The 14,898-nt window shown below is 54.0% G+C and overlaps 4 protein-coding genes across 4 annotated transcripts; all 4 read right to left on the minus strand.

Annotated features, from left to right (window-relative positions):
• Positions 1-2,078: 2,078 nt before the first annotated feature.
• LOC117862901 (FCS-Like Zinc finger 1) lies at positions 2,079-2,971 on the minus strand. The gene has a single exon (XM_034746451.2). It carries the CDS (start codon positions 2,770-2,772, stop codon positions 2,500-2,502), a length of 273 nt encoding a protein of 90 aa, XP_034602342.1. The 5' UTR covers positions 2,773-2,971; the 3' UTR covers positions 2,079-2,499.
• A 1,857-nt stretch (positions 2,972-4,828) lies between these two features.
• LOC117865525 (FCS-Like Zinc finger 3) lies at positions 4,829-5,672 on the minus strand. The gene has a single exon (XM_034749750.2). It carries the CDS (start codon positions 5,576-5,578, stop codon positions 5,267-5,269), a length of 312 nt encoding a protein of 103 aa, XP_034605641.1. The 5' UTR covers positions 5,579-5,672; the 3' UTR covers positions 4,829-5,266.
• A 3,942-nt stretch (positions 5,673-9,614) lies between these two features.
• On the minus strand, positions 9,615-12,362 carry LOC117865526 (FCS-Like Zinc finger 2). Its single transcript, XM_034749751.2, has one exon. The coding sequence runs from the start codon at positions 10,404-10,406 to the stop codon at positions 10,095-10,097; it is 312 nt and encodes a 103-aa protein (XP_034605642.1). The 5' UTR covers positions 10,407-12,362; the 3' UTR covers positions 9,615-10,094.
• A 143-nt stretch (positions 12,363-12,505) lies between these two features.
• Positions 12,506-13,321, minus strand: LOC117865527 (FCS-Like Zinc finger 2). The gene has a single exon (XM_034749752.2). It carries the CDS (start codon positions 13,164-13,166, stop codon positions 12,858-12,860), a length of 309 nt encoding a protein of 102 aa, XP_034605643.1. The 5' UTR covers positions 13,167-13,321; the 3' UTR covers positions 12,506-12,857.
• Between the last annotated feature and the right edge of the window lie 1,577 nt (positions 13,322-14,898).

Raw genomic sequence — 14,898 nt, forward strand, 5'->3', positions numbered from 1 at the left:
CACCTATGGGACGGCAGCGACACACATGCATGGACGCATGGTTAGGCACGCCAACACAGCCGTCGTCCCACGGGCCGGCCACGCAGGAGCCGAGCTCTCCGCTCCACTGATTATTATTTGCCCTTCCTTTTCCCCCCGACGGGAATCATGGCGGGTGCTGGCGCGCACGCCGTGCCCCGCGACTGGAGCGTGCAGCGGTGGCCTCGGCTGATTCCGGGCTCGCTTTTCCGCCGTGGGTGCGTAATCGCTCACGTCACATGGGATGGGTCGCGGCTCGCGAGCTTGGTCGTGAAGCCAGGGGAACGGACGGGTTTGTCTAGGCGTAGGCCGCGAGAGCGTGCCAGGTTGCGCCTTGGGAACGGACGCGGCGGATGCGTTTTGGCTTGGGGGAGAAGCACACGCACCCCGCGCGCGCGGCTCGAGTTCTGCTTTGGGGACCATCTCTCGAGTGATTTGCTTGCCCGTTCGTTGCCGCTCCCGTGTGGGAGGCTTCGCTGCCGGCGAGGCCACTTTCCGGGAAGCAGCCGAGGCGGCCTCGTTGAGATCTGCGCTGCCGCTTGGCCATTTTTTACAGCGCGGATTCTGTTCGGCTAGGCAGGAGCGGACGTTTCCGCCGAGGGAGGTCTCCCGCACGCATATGGCCGGATACAATGCACGGAAAGCATTGGTTATCGAAGGGCTCCAAAAGTTGTCCGGGGCGTCCGGTTGACTCGACGACGTGTCCAGCCGGCCACGTGATGCAATTGCAAGGCCTTGACCAGGGCGCACGAGTCGTTGGGTCTTGGGGGTGGGCGGCGCGCCGTACCGTACGTGCGCTGTCACGGCTGTTTACCGTGGCCAACTGACACATGTTAGGTTCACGCACCGGGCCCGTCCGTCCGATGCAGCCAGGGCATGACGTGTCCCCGATCGTGCTGCCTCAAGGTTCCTCTCTAAAGATCGTGTCAACAATATCAGAAAATGTATCTCTTCCACTATTTTTTTTTCTCTGTGTCGTAGTACGCAGTTTCCGAATTTCACAGCTTATTACTAAGTCATCATATATTCATATTCCTCATTTCCTGGACATTTCACCAAGTTCTCTGCAGCTCTTCTATACGTATCGCAAAGTAGCGTAGGGAAGGCATAACATTGGAATCCACAATTGGCAGTCGTTGCATTGCAACTGGCGCTGCTACTTGCCTACGACATGATCTCAGGCCTATTCAATTTACAATGAGATCAGATCAGGGGAGGTGGTGATAGCTTAAACGCAATTTATCATTGAGAACCGCTCCGGCACTCCTCTTTTAACTTTTAGCACAAATCTTAAAGCAGCCCACCAACTAATTCCTTAATTCATTTTCGCACGGGCCACAAATGGGCCCAGCCCTACCCTTGTCCAGCCCATGCTCCCCCAACTCATGATCCATCCCCATCCGCTTTCCCGCTAGTCCGTTCCTTCTATCCTCTTCTTCGAAACCATTTCGTTTCATGTGCGTGACGAGCGCTCTATGGTGGCGGCAATCGTGTCGTTTCAGGATGCAACGGGTGAGTTGAGGAGTGCGATGCGTGATATTATCTGGTTTAGATGCAAAATGAAACGGCACCGATGACAGAGCACTCGGGCCGATGGCAACGAAACGAAACAGCGCCGACGAAGGGGATCGAGGGGGAAAGGACGAGACAAGTGGGGAAAGAGAATGGGGATGGATCATGGGTGTCGCGGGCGTGGGCTGGGGAAGGGTCATGCGAAGCCCATTCGGGACTCATGTGAAATTTAATTAAGAAAATAATTAATTAATTAGTGGGTTACTTAAAGATTTGTGCTAAAAGTTAAAAGAGGGGTACCGGAGCCGTTCTCTTTATCATTTTCTTGAATATTTTGCGCAGCAAGGCTTTCCCGATGATACGGATCTACGCGGTGATGCTTCTGATGCTCACGCATGCATGTTGGAACGCACGAATTGCCGTACCAATTTCCTCGGAAAAATTATACAGCTTCGATTCCGTGCGTATTATAGGATGCGACAATACATGCTTCAGCGATCCACCGCATCAGATCAACAGAGAACAGGAAACGTTTAGACAAGACATGGTTTCCCTAAAAAAATTGCTCAAATATGAAAACATGATTCTCAACTGCATTGGATTTACAGAAGGATCAAAGTGGTGTACAAACCAAGCTAAAAACACTCGCGCACACCCGATGAGCCAAAAATAAGAGCGCAGGAAAAGGGTTGCTGCATCATTGCGGGCGGCTCAGATAGCCAAAGCCACAAGCAAGCAGATCAGATGTGTAGTGTTGTTCTTCTTCCCCCTGCTCCTAAGGTTCTTCGCTCTCCGGCGCCGATGGGCAACGGCGCATGCAATGCCCAGGCCGGGCAACAGCGACGGAGGAATCAAACTCCTTTATCCCATCAGCTCCGTCGACGATTCTTCTCATCAGGTGCTGAAATCTTGTTGAGACACAAGCGGAAGATCTTCCGGCGGGCTTTGCAGGTTCCAGCTGCCTGGCGTTCAGCTCGCCACGGACACCTTCCTGGACTCCTGGTGCCGGGACTCCGTTCCGGACGAGTACTGCTGGTGCCTCCGGGCGGCCCGCCTGGCGCGGATGGCGTCGACCTGCATCTGCTCGTGGCGGCAGTCCTCGCTGCAGAAGGGCGTATCCCCTCTGTACATGAAGATGTCGCTGTCGCGGCCCAGCGGCTTGGCGCAGAGCGCGCACGCGTCCAGCGCCGGCGCGGTGGGCTCGCAGAGCGGCTCGGCGTCGAAGAAGAAGGCGGAGGCCATGCCGGTGCTGGTGGTGTTGCTTCTCTAGCTACCGCGGCCTTGAGCTTGGCAGGCTTTGCCTGTTGCGCTGCTGCTTCGGGTGGACGGAGGACGGGAGGAGGACTCGGGGAGGTGAGATGAGTTGGGGAGGCGGAGGCCGCGGGGTATATATGGTGGAGGGCGACGGGGACGGCAAGGCAATGCGCGGCGAGTGCAGTGCACGGGTGGGAAAACAAGGGTCGGGCGCGGGCGAGACGGCCCACGGGTCGGGCGATACCGCCCGCCGGACGGACGGAGCCACCGAACCGGGCCGGGGGAACGGAATGGAGTGGTTGGTTCTTTATTATTCCCGGCATGGTGCAGCGGTTGGATCGGCCCGACGAGCTGCTGATTGCCGCCGTGTCCGTGCCTGCGCTGCGCGCGTGGCCCACGCGCCCGGCTCCACCACCGCGACGAGAACGACGTGGGGCGACGGTGACCACGACGTGGCCGGGACGGGCTCTGGTTTCCGAAAGCACACAGCGGAACCGCACCGGGACGTCCCGGTGCTAGACGAAAACCGTGTGCGATGCTATCGCATAAAGGGCAAAGGTGTTCGCCCGCTAGTGGACTAGAAATACCACTATCGCATAAAGGGAAAAGGTGTGCGAGACATATAATTCCCATCGACTATTATTAATCAACGGAAAAGAGAAGGTCGGAATCGTTTGCGACAAATCTGCGCGATTAGGCAAAGCTCCAAGCTTTGGCTTAAACTAATGTAAACGCCCAGGCCTTTTGCCAACATAAGGATGCAGGTGCTTCCCGTGCCCCCACTGGCCCCACAGGGTTAGGCTCGAGACGCAAATGATCGAGAGCACTGCCCTGTGCGGCTGTGCCCAAGCCCAACCAGTGCCCTCGCAGTATTTTTTTTTTGTTCTTGCTTTATTACGGGAATCTTGGGGATGTGTGTGGTGCATGCACGCCAGGCGGCACCCTCTGGCTCGTCGACGCCGCGGGTAGCATGAGGCGTTTGCGTCCGCGGTGATGATTCTGGTCACGCACCGGCACCGCCTGCCGCACGCAATCTGAGGCTGGTGATTTAAAAACGCTCGAGGGAGATTGGAGGATCGGGGAGAAACTGGTTGTTTAAACCGAGAGATCGCCAGGTTTCGCCTTGGCGGGGCGGGCACGTCATGTCGTAGCGGCGAAGCACCTTGCGTTTTGCCGGATTCCATGATTCCATCGGTCCGTCGCGGCCGGCAGGCTTCGTCCCGGGGAACAGCTTTTCTCGAGATCTGCGCCGGGTTTGCAACTTTTAAAGTGGCTTCGGAGGGAAGCATTTCGCGTTTCCGATTGGTAATTGGAGCTTGCAGATCTCTCGACTGATAAACTGAACTGGAGTCTAGGACTACCTCCTCTACCTGCAGCCTGCTGGTATCTGCTCCTGGCAAACAGGCAAAGCGACTGATGCGGCCAGATAAAAATCAGAGGGTATGCATTGCAGGGTTGGGGGGGAAAAATGCTTGTAACATGTTTTCAAATAGAAAACAATGCTTGCAACTCGCAATGCTTGGTCGTGCAAATAAAATTGTTTGGAAGTAGTGGGAGTACTCGGGTACTCGCTGTCCACCACACAGGTGGTGTTTGTTGCGGAGGAGATGAAAACACATGGAAAGCGTGGGAGCTGCTGGTTGCTGCCCGTGCGCGGCGTCCACACGTGCTGCGTAAGCGGTGAGTCACGTCCTACCTGGTGCTGACAGGGCACATGCTCCGCCGACCGCCGGATGCCCACTAGACACTGGTTCCAGCCTAGCCATGACGCAAGGAGGATCTCCGGTGACTCAGCGATGAGTCGTGAGGCGTGCAGCATGGAATTAAAAAGAACAAGGAGTTGAAATGTCCAACGCATCTAATGGGGGCGTGGTGATGTGGATCTTCCACTATGATCTTTTGTTTAGCCACTTGACTGACAGGTTATGCATCTGAAGCCTGAAGTTGCCAATTTGCCATACAGTTGAAGCAACTACACAGATGACGTGATCAGCACCACTCGTGCATTACTTTCTTTCTCCCAACCAATTCAGGCACATAAAAATAGCACGACATCTCATGGCAATTTATTTCCAGACGAAACTCATTTCACCTCGATACATGATTTTTTCCTCAAAAAATTTGCTTGGAATTTGGAACCAAGCTTTCCAAATGTACATCACGGTGTCGTGATCGGGTTGGATCATACACTGATCACCGTACACGGCACTCTAGAACTAGAACAAAACCAACCCAAAGGAGCTGTTATTGGACACTGGGCAGCGGGAGGCGCTGGCTGAGAAGGCCAGTGCCTCATGCCATCATCTCACGGATCCTTCTCCGCCGTGGACGGCCATCACCGCTCTGCTCAGGCCGGGCAAAGCGTGACGGAGAAACGGATCTCCCTTGTGCCCCATCAGGTCGACGTTTCCCCGTATATCTTCTGGAGTCAAACCACGCCTCGCTAATCAGGTCTCCGGATGTGCGCGCGGCGTCCGGCTGTTTAGCTTGCCACCGCGGACACCTTCCTGCTCTCCTGGTGCCCACGCCGCGACTCCGTTCCCGACGAGTAGGGCTGCCGCCGGCCAGCTGATGACCTTGCGGCCTGCCTGGCCCGGATGGCGTCAAACTGCATCTGCTCGTCGCGGCAGTCCTCGCTGCAGAAGGGCGTGTCGCCCTTGTACATGAAGATGTCGCTGTTCCGGGACAGCGGCTTGGAGCAGAGCGCGCAGGCGTCCAGCGCATGCCGCCCGGGCTCCCCCAGCGGCTCCGCGTCGAAGAAGAAGGCGCAAGCGAGATGTGCTGCCGCCGCCATGGCTTTGGTTTTGCTATGCGCGTTGCTGGAACTAGAGCGTCGAAGCTAGAGAGGACGGAGGACGGGATGGATGATTTGAGCCGAGCTCAAGTGAGAAGGGCCGGTATATATTGGCGGACTGGGAGTCTGGGACGGGCAAATGGGCAATGTTGCAGTGCAGTGACTGGTTGCCGGGTTGGCCCGGAATCGGACGAGGCTGACTCGGCTCCACCGCGACCGCGACGAGGACGTGAGTAGGCGGCTGGGCCATGTTTGATGAAGGTGGGGTACTGGAGATTCCAAGCACACACCGACCGGCCGGGATCGCACAAAAACGTCCCCGTTACACGCGAAAACCGTGGCCATCACAGCAGGAACGAGTGCAGCAACTGCGAGGAGTATATATTCCATGGAAAAGCATACCAACTTGCACGGGATCAACACCATTACTCAGGCCCCAAATTAACTTTAGCGGTTCAGCCTTTGGCTTATAATTAGAGTTAGTTTAGGCCCCAAACTTAGCACCAAACTATAATAACCTAAAGAGTAAATTGCACTCACCATACAACAACTTGGCATGTGGGTGCAGATTGATCCAAGAATTTGTAAAATGCTCAAATCAGTGCATTAAATTGGTAAATCGGTACATCTATAGTCCAAATGTTGTAACAAGCAACATATTTGCTAATGCCGGGTCAGAGGATATTCACATCAGAACAAGTTATTGAGCATTATTTGCTATTGATATTCATGTCGCAAGGGTAACATATTTAGCCATGACTAAAACCTTAATGTTATGTCTTCGTATTAATTATTTTTATATAATGATTTCATTTTAATTAGAAATATTTAATTTTATATTCAATATTGATAAGTTCACCCTCAATATTTTACATTTTGATTATATGCATTTTTGTTCAGTAGAAAAACCAATATATTAATGCATACTAACAATACCTTTTAGAAGTTTGATGTAAATATTGTTTAAAGCCACGTGTACTTGTTTAGAAAGTAAAGCTAAGTGAACTAGAAACATACGTACAGTTGTTCAATACATGAACAGAAGCGCTGAAGAAACCTAAGGTCACAGTTATCTCGTGAACTTTAATATTTTGGTAATACCAATAGCGTAATTCTAAAATTTTATTCAATTTTAACTAATGAACAAATAAGTTATGTACACAATTGAGAATCAACAATCAGGTCACGATCAATGACTTTTATTGATAAAATGTAAGAATTATTGATTGGAATAAAATTTACATGCCCATCTACTTTGCTTATTACTTTCTCGTTGTGACGTTTGGACCGTAGGTGTACCAATTTGCCAAGTTATTGTACTAAATTGAGCATCTTACAAGATGTTGGACCAATCTGATAAGTTATTGTACTAGATTGAGCTTGTTGGACCAATTTGCACCCACTTAATGGTTGATCTAAACTAAAGGTCCTGGGTCTGATAATTCTTTTTCGAACTACAGGCTGAAAATTCGTTCGCCAGCCTTTCTGCCAGCAAACGAGACCATAACCCCACATGTTAGGCACGCAAATTATAGAGAGCACTTGCCCACAAAAATATTAGCATGGGCACTAGCTAGTTTTCTCAGCGCATCATTCTTAGGGGAATATTTTGAAGTGTGGTGTTTGCAATCCACCAAACAGGCAGCTGCTTGTGAACTATACTGTGGGGACCGATAGCTAGGTGGGACATAACCATTTGCGTCTACTGGCAACTACTGGTGATTTTAATTTGTACAATGAAAACTTTGGAGACAATTATGGGAGCGGCTTATGAAACCTGATGAATAATTTTAACCTAGAGGTTGCCAGGTTTCACCTTGACAAGTGTGGGTGGTAAAGGACCCTTAAATTTAACCTAGCAAATTTAAGGATCGAGCTCAATAAGAATCGGACTATAATAATATATGATTTTGAGCTAAAAATAAACAGATAAGTTAAATTGTGAAGGACGCATAAGTGCCATGATCCATTACCACCTTAAAATATAGATAGTGCAAGTTGCAGGTGCACGGCTCAGGATTCCGTCGACCAGCGGTCAGGCAGGCAGGTTTCGCCCGGGGGAGCAGCTTATTCTCGAGATCGGCGTCTAGAATTTGTTAAGGTGGCTTAAGAGAGAAGCATGGCACTTGATAATTGGAGATTAGAGATCGTTCAAAGCATAGTCAAATGTTTGCAAAGCGCGGAGCGTAGTTTGTTTTAGTAGATCGACGTATTTGCCGAGAGATACATTGACAGACGGCCAGACGGGGACGGAGAAACAAAACTACAGAAGAGAATATATACACACCGCCTGCTGAAAACTTTTTTGCAATGCTCGGCTCAGAATTCGGCTAGAAGTATTCACCGTCTATGCAGATGGAGGACAGCGCATGATAAAAAGTTGGACCCGTTCTTTTTCCGGCCATCACAATCCTGTTTTTTAGCCAGGGCGCATCAGTTGATCGGAGGGGAACTCGTTGGTGGTGACTCAGCGATGAGTAGTATGACGTACAGAAAATACTAACTAATTGGATCGTTCGGCGCCGAATCTGACGTGGTTGTGATGATGCATGCTTTCCCTTCACTTCGGACTTTTGTTTAGTCACTTATGGAGAGACGGATTACGCAATCAGAACTATTAGTATACTCAGAACTGTAGTTTCCTTATCAACTGGAGTAAGACAGTAGAACTCATGGATACGTATCATTTATTACGCTTACAAAACACAATAGCTTCCCCGAAAATTGCTCGGAATTGGAAAAATAGCTTCCCGCAGTCTTACCTCGGCCTGCCACTGTCCTGTGAGAAGCTGAAGATTACGGCTTTCCACCCATACATCGCCCGCGCGGATCGTTACTTGGCTGGCTGGCAGGCGTCACTACTGAATCCAATGGGGAGAACGGTGCTGATCAACTCAGTTCTGGATGGACCACTCTCTTATCTCATCAGCGCAATTTCGCTGCCACCAGGCGTTATCGCCCAGTTCGACAAACGCCGTCGAGGTTTCCTCTGGACAGGTGAAGACAAAGGGACTGGTGCTAGCTGTCTTGTTGCTTGGGACACTGTAAAGGGCAGCAGAGATCAAGGGGGTCTGGGCATCAAGGACATTGGCGTGCAGAACGCATGTCTCCTGCAGCTAATTCACCGTCTTCATCAGGGCACAGCGTCATCCTGGGTGCGCCAGCACGCATGCATTGCGACTATGGAGGGAGAACTCCAAGGACATCACTGGGGTGTCCTGAAATCACTACTGCCAACCTACCAGGCCATCACCACGGTTCGAATCGGGGATGGGTGCACAACATCCTTCTGGTTTGATGTCTGGTATGAGGATGACTGTCTGTCAGAGAAATTCCCAGCTCTCCTCACCCATTTCCGGAAGACCAATCAAACGGTGCACGACATGGTGGTTCATGGCCCGGAGCTGTACATGGTGTCGCGGATCTCGCCGACTACCCAGGCAGAACTGAGGGCGATGCTGGAGATCATCGCTCAGACAACACTCTCCAGTGCCCCTGATACTCGACTGAGCCCATTCCTGCGGCCTGACGGGAAGCTGCACACCTCTTCGATCTACAAGCTGCTGAGAACAACACAGGGTGATCACGACGATGCTGCCCAGTTCTTCGTCTGGAAGAACGTCACCCCGCCGCGCGTGCAGTTCTTTGGTTGGCTACTCACAAGCGGCCGCGTCCAGAGCAGGGACAGATTGCAGGTGAAGAAGATTGTGCAGGACCCTACTTGCGAAGTCTGCGGGAGTGGCATCGAGTGCCAGTTCTCGCAGGCGTTCTGGGCAGCACTGGGGTTCAGCCTGCCTGCAACCCACCGTGTCAGCACTTTCCACCAGACGCCGAAGGCGGCTGGCGTTCCAACGGAGCACTTCGAAGCTTTCGTCCTCCTTTGCTGTTGGCAGCTATGGAAGCGTAGGAACGGGTTTGTCTTCCGGAATGAAACGACGACAATGCGTCAAACTCTACAAGCATGCAGAGAGGAGGCACGCCTCTGGGGGAGTAGGATGCCGCGCGACACAAGGAGTGTTTCTGATCAATGGTGCCTTTTGTTCTCCAACGCAATGTAAAACCCTTGTTGTAAGCTAAAAGTCAAACTTTGTAACCTATCATCCGGGCCGGTTAGGGGCCATAATCAAAATGAATCAGGTGGGGGATTCTCTCCCCCTCCGTTGACCGTAAAAAAAAAATTCTTCGGATCGACAAAGCGTTGTGTTACAGACTTACAGTTTAACTGAATGAAACGCACGCATGGACAGTGTCACTGTTGGAGAGTTTCTGAGGCTCATCAGTTATCAGAATCGGATGGCCGAGGCATCATGAATGAACAGATGAACTCGTATGATGCTTCCCCCCTCCAATGGGCGCCGTCGCCTTGCTCAGCCCTCAGGCCCGACAAATGTGATGGAGAGAGAAATGACATTCCTTCCATCTCCTGTCTCCACCACATCTACCGTTGTCCAGATCTTCTTTGAAACGAACTGTGCAAACTCTTCTCAAAATGTCAGACATACGCTTGTGTGCCCGGTCAACTCGCCACGGACACCTTTGCAGACTCCTGGTGGTGCCCACGAGGAGAGTCCGCTCCTGACGAGTACTGCTGCCGCCGGTCAGTGGACCTGGCGGCCCCGGCCCGCCTCGCTCGGACGGCGTCGAGCTGCATCTGCTCATCGCGGCACTCCTCGCTGCAGAAGGGCGTGTCCCCTCTGTACATGAAGATGTCGCTGTCGCGCCCCAGCGGCTTGGCGCAGAGCGCGCACGCGTCCAGCGCCGGCACGCTGGGCTCGCCGAGCGGCTCGGTGTCGAAGAAGAAGCAGGCGCAGGCGGCAGATGAGGCCATGGTGCTGCCCGGGCGCGGGAGTGGGAAAACAGGGTTCCGGCCATCCGGGCACGGTCGAGATCCGGCACACGGATCGTGCGAAATCGTGCGCTGGACCGGGACCTACCGCGCAGCCAGGAGTTTGGAGTGGCGTTCGTTCATTTTCTCCGCATGTGTCATGCACTGAACGCCAAGGCTTGATGGCACCCGGCTCCACGCCTCCAACGCAACGAGACTGACGCGATGACAGGAGGCTGGTTTGGCATGACCAGTCCGGCTGTGGTTTCCGAACGAAACAGGGGCGAAGCACACCAGGGCATCTACCGTAAGCAAAAACTGTGTGATATCCGCCTATCACAGCAGAAAGAAAAAAGAACTGGGTACTAACCACTTGCTCCGCTTTGTGCGGCAAGTGCGGGGACTGTAATATTCTTTGGCATCGATGATCAATTGAGAAGCGCAGCCATAATGGTTCGCACAAAAGCAACCAGTAGTAGTACACTGTCTTGGGGAGGGACCTAAACTTTGTTTCAACTAATGAAAACGTTCTAGGGCTGATAATTAGGGCGCCACCCTTTTCGCCAACGTACGGGGGGCAAGGGCTCCACATGGTTTGGCGCGAGCATGATAGGCGGAGGCGCGGAGTAGAGGACAAGCCACTGACAAGCTAGTGCGCTAGCAATATTATCCGTGGGGATTTTTTTTCCAAAAAAGAAACAACAGTGGACGATTTTTTGTAAAACCTTTTTGAGCCTTTTTCTTACGGGAAGATAGGGAGATGGTGCGCTAGGCAGTTTCAGCAGGTTGCACTGGCTGCGTCCTGTGTCGCCTGTGGTGACACAATTGTAGACGTCGCCGCTAAACTCGTTGTCTAACCGGGAAGTTGCCGCAAGTTTCGCCTAGGCAGCCGTGCGCGTTTTGGAGCCGCGGGACGATGACGCGAAGCATGCTGGCGCCCGTGGCCAGCGCGGGTGCACGGCTCAGGATTCCATTTCCACCCCACGGGCAGGCAGGTTTCGCCCGGGGGAGCAGCAGCGCTCTCGAGATACGAGCTTGGGCATTTGTTTAGTAGGTGGCTGAACAGATAAGCACTGCGCTTGATAATTGGGGGCTTGGGGCTCAAAGATCGCACTTCTAGTTTAAGTTTTTGGCTAGTATTACGTGGTCCCGTGCGTAGCTTAGAGTTTACCGGCATCATGTGAGTGGATCGGCATATTCGCCGAGAGGGGTGTACATGCAGCGATTGATGCGAACAAGCAACAAATTACAGCAGAGCAGAGAGCATGGACGCACCGCATGGGGAAAACTGTTTGGGATAATGGGATGCTCGGATCCAAAATTCGACTGGTAGGATTCACGGCTCACCGCACAGATGTTCCCTGCAGAGTGGTGGACAGCGCATAATGGTGCGGGGGTTACTGATCCCACGGACGGTGACCATACTCCCTGCGTGCTTTCCTGCGCTTGAGTCACCCCGGCCCCTGCCTGGTAGATAGCGGACACGTCACACATGTTCGGTCGTACGTCCACGGCTTCCCCAGCCAAGCCACGACGCAGCTCGTCATTGACGTGGGCCTCTCCAATGACTCAGCCATGAGTAGTCTGTGCGCGCGCGTGACGTACTAGTGGAATCTGACGTGGGAGTGATCATTTCCCTTCGCTTTGGTCTTTTGTTTAGTCACTTGATGGACGATTGCGCAGCTAGGCAATCAGAAAACTTCAGCAGTTCCGTGATCGATCGATTTTAAGCACAGTGAACAGGGAGGTACTCTCGGCCAGTTGACCAAAAGATCGATAGGAGTTTCCGTGCATGGCTGTGACCGTTGGGTACTTGGGTTCTGACTTCTGGCTCCCCCTGTCTCTCATTTCTCAAGCAATCGTCCTTCTTCATCCCATGCTTCCGTGCTGCCTATATGCCACAACGGCACAAATACGCTCTCGAATTGTTCACCGTTTTCATAAGGCGATGCATCTTTTTTACTAGAGATGCAACCCCACTATCTTCTGATGCGGTGAGGTGTCGGATGAAATATCGCTTGACTAAGGGCGAGATATTGCGTTCTAAAATCAGTAAAATAGTATATGCCATATCATGGCTATTATTCGTCAGACAAGACTGGTTGCTCTCCGCAGAGATTGTTTCGTTTCCCTCAAAATTTGCTCGGTGAACAGTGTTTACAGGTACACGGTGGTGTTACGTTGTGGCTCAAACGCCCACAAGAGCGACTATTGCAATACCACTGCATAGTGGCCAGTGGGCGGCTCAGATGGCGGAGTCTCATCCAAGCAGAGTTGGAACTTTTACGACCCTTCTCCGGCTCTGACAGGCGTCATCGCGTTGCTCAAGCCCGACGAATCGTGACTGAGAAATGGAACTTCCGGCCATCTTTTGCCCCATCGGATCAGCGGATCTCCGAATCTTCTTGGCACGAATCAAACAGCTCAGCCACAAGCCAGGCTCCTTCTGGCCGGTCAACTCGCCACGGACACCTTCCTGGACTCCTGGCCCCTACGAGGAGAGTCCGTTCCTGACGACGAATACTGTTGGTGCCTCCGACCGGCGGACCTGGCGGCCCGCCTGGCGCGGACGGCGTCGAGCTGCATCTGCTCATGGCGGCAGTCCTCGCTGCAGAAGGGGGTGTCCCCTCTGTACATGAAGATGTCGCTGTCGCGCGCCAGCGGCTGGGCGCACAGAGCGCACGCGTCCAGCGCCGGCGCGCTGGGCTCGCCGACCGGCTCGGCGTCGAAGAAGAAGCCGGCGCAGGGGACAGACGCGGCCATGGTGCGTAGGCGCAGCTGCTGTTTCTCCTAGCAAAGGTTTTGTGCGTTGCTGCGGTGAGGGGGGACGAGGGCTGCGAGGCTGTGGTTTGCTGAGCTGAGCTGAGCTCGACAGGTTGGGGGCGGGGTATATAAGGCGGACGGACCGCGACGGGCACGGGTGCACGGCGATACTGCGTTCCCGCCGTCTGCGGAGGCCCAGCGGTCGGGGTCGGGCGAGGGCGAGACCGCCCACGGGTCGGGGAATACCGCGCGCGAGCCGGACGGGGCCAACCGCGCACCGCGCAGCCGGGAGAAAGTGGTTCGGTCCGGTGCATCCTCTGTTTCGTGGCGGGCCATGGCGCAGCGACTGGCTGACTCGGCTTGATGGCGGCACCCGTGTCTGTGGCTTGGCGGCCCGCGCGCCCGGATCCAAAGCGACGAGAACGACAAGCCAGGAGGCGGGGCCCCCGGTGTGTGACGTGGTGGCGGGTTCCGGGCTCCGACAGGGACCGGACCGCGCCAGAAACAAAAGCGTCTCCGTTACAAAGCAAAAACCGTGTGCTGCCACCACGGCCAGGGTATCGAGTCTGTCCTTGCACTCGTGGGTTACAAATACTGCTACTTGCTCCGGTTTGTTCGGCGAAATCGAGAGGTAAATATTCCGGCGCATCGTGATCAATCGGGAAGCACTACCAATTTGCACCAAATCTACTAACACCAATATGATGCTGGTCCCAAACTCTGGCTTAAACTAAGCTAAGCACCTCATTAGTGCTGATAATTGGCGCGCCAGCCTTTTGTTTTTTTTGCCCAACAAACACACGATGCGAGCGCCCCACATGGTTAGGCCGGGCCCCGCATATAATAGAGGGCACTTGTGCTAGCAAGTTCCAGTTGCAGGCTTGCGGCGGCTAGCAGCCTTGCGCCCTCCCCTCACGGTTTCAGCATGGGCGCAACACAAACCTTGTTCGTGACGGGAGATTCCTTGGCGGGTGCGGTGCATGCACGCCACCAGGCAGCGCTCTGTGCGCGGCAGAGGGGACCGTGGGCAGGTGGCGCGTGAGCAGCGCGTCTGCCGGGACCTGGTCACGCACGCACCGGGAGATCTGAGGTTGGCGCCGTCGGCATGGAATTGAATACTGTTTGTAATCGCGAGAGGTTTCAGCTCCGGCATGGAATTGAAGCGCCTTGGAGTCGGAGATGCGAACTGCCCGAGATTCCATCGGTGAGGCTGGCAGGCAGGCAGGTCTCGCCCGGGGGAGCATCATTTCTCGAGATCCGCGCACCGGTTTGTTTACTCCGTCGCTGGATTCACGGAGAAGCTCTTTCGCTTGATAATTGGAGCTCACGGATGGTCCAAAGCGTAACAACGCAAGATCACGCTGCCCCGTGCGCGGCACGCGAGCCGATCGGGCATATTCGCCGGGCGAGAGAAGCTGCACGGCCATTGATGCCCTCATGCCCGGTGATGCGCTTGCGGCATGCCATGAACAACAAAACCAAAAACCCGAGCTCGCATCGCATCAGCGGCATGGTGAAAGATTGTCCCGTTCGCTCCCCGCCACACAGCTGGTGGCCGCGGAGTGGAGGAGCGCGCGTAAAAGTGCGTGCCGGTGCGCGACGCTTTTGGCGTGGACGGCGGCCATACGTACGTTCGGCGCTGGCGCACGGCTGCTGCCGCGGCGCACGCGTGGGTGAGTCACGGCCCGCAAGGCAGCGGGTGACTCGACACATGTTGGGCGGCCTGCGCGTC

This window comes from Setaria viridis, chromosome 7 (genome assembly GCF_005286985.2).
Source record: "Setaria viridis chromosome 7, Setaria_viridis_v4.0, whole genome shotgun sequence".
NCBI lineage: Eukaryota > Viridiplantae > Streptophyta > Magnoliopsida > Poales > Poaceae > Setaria > Setaria viridis.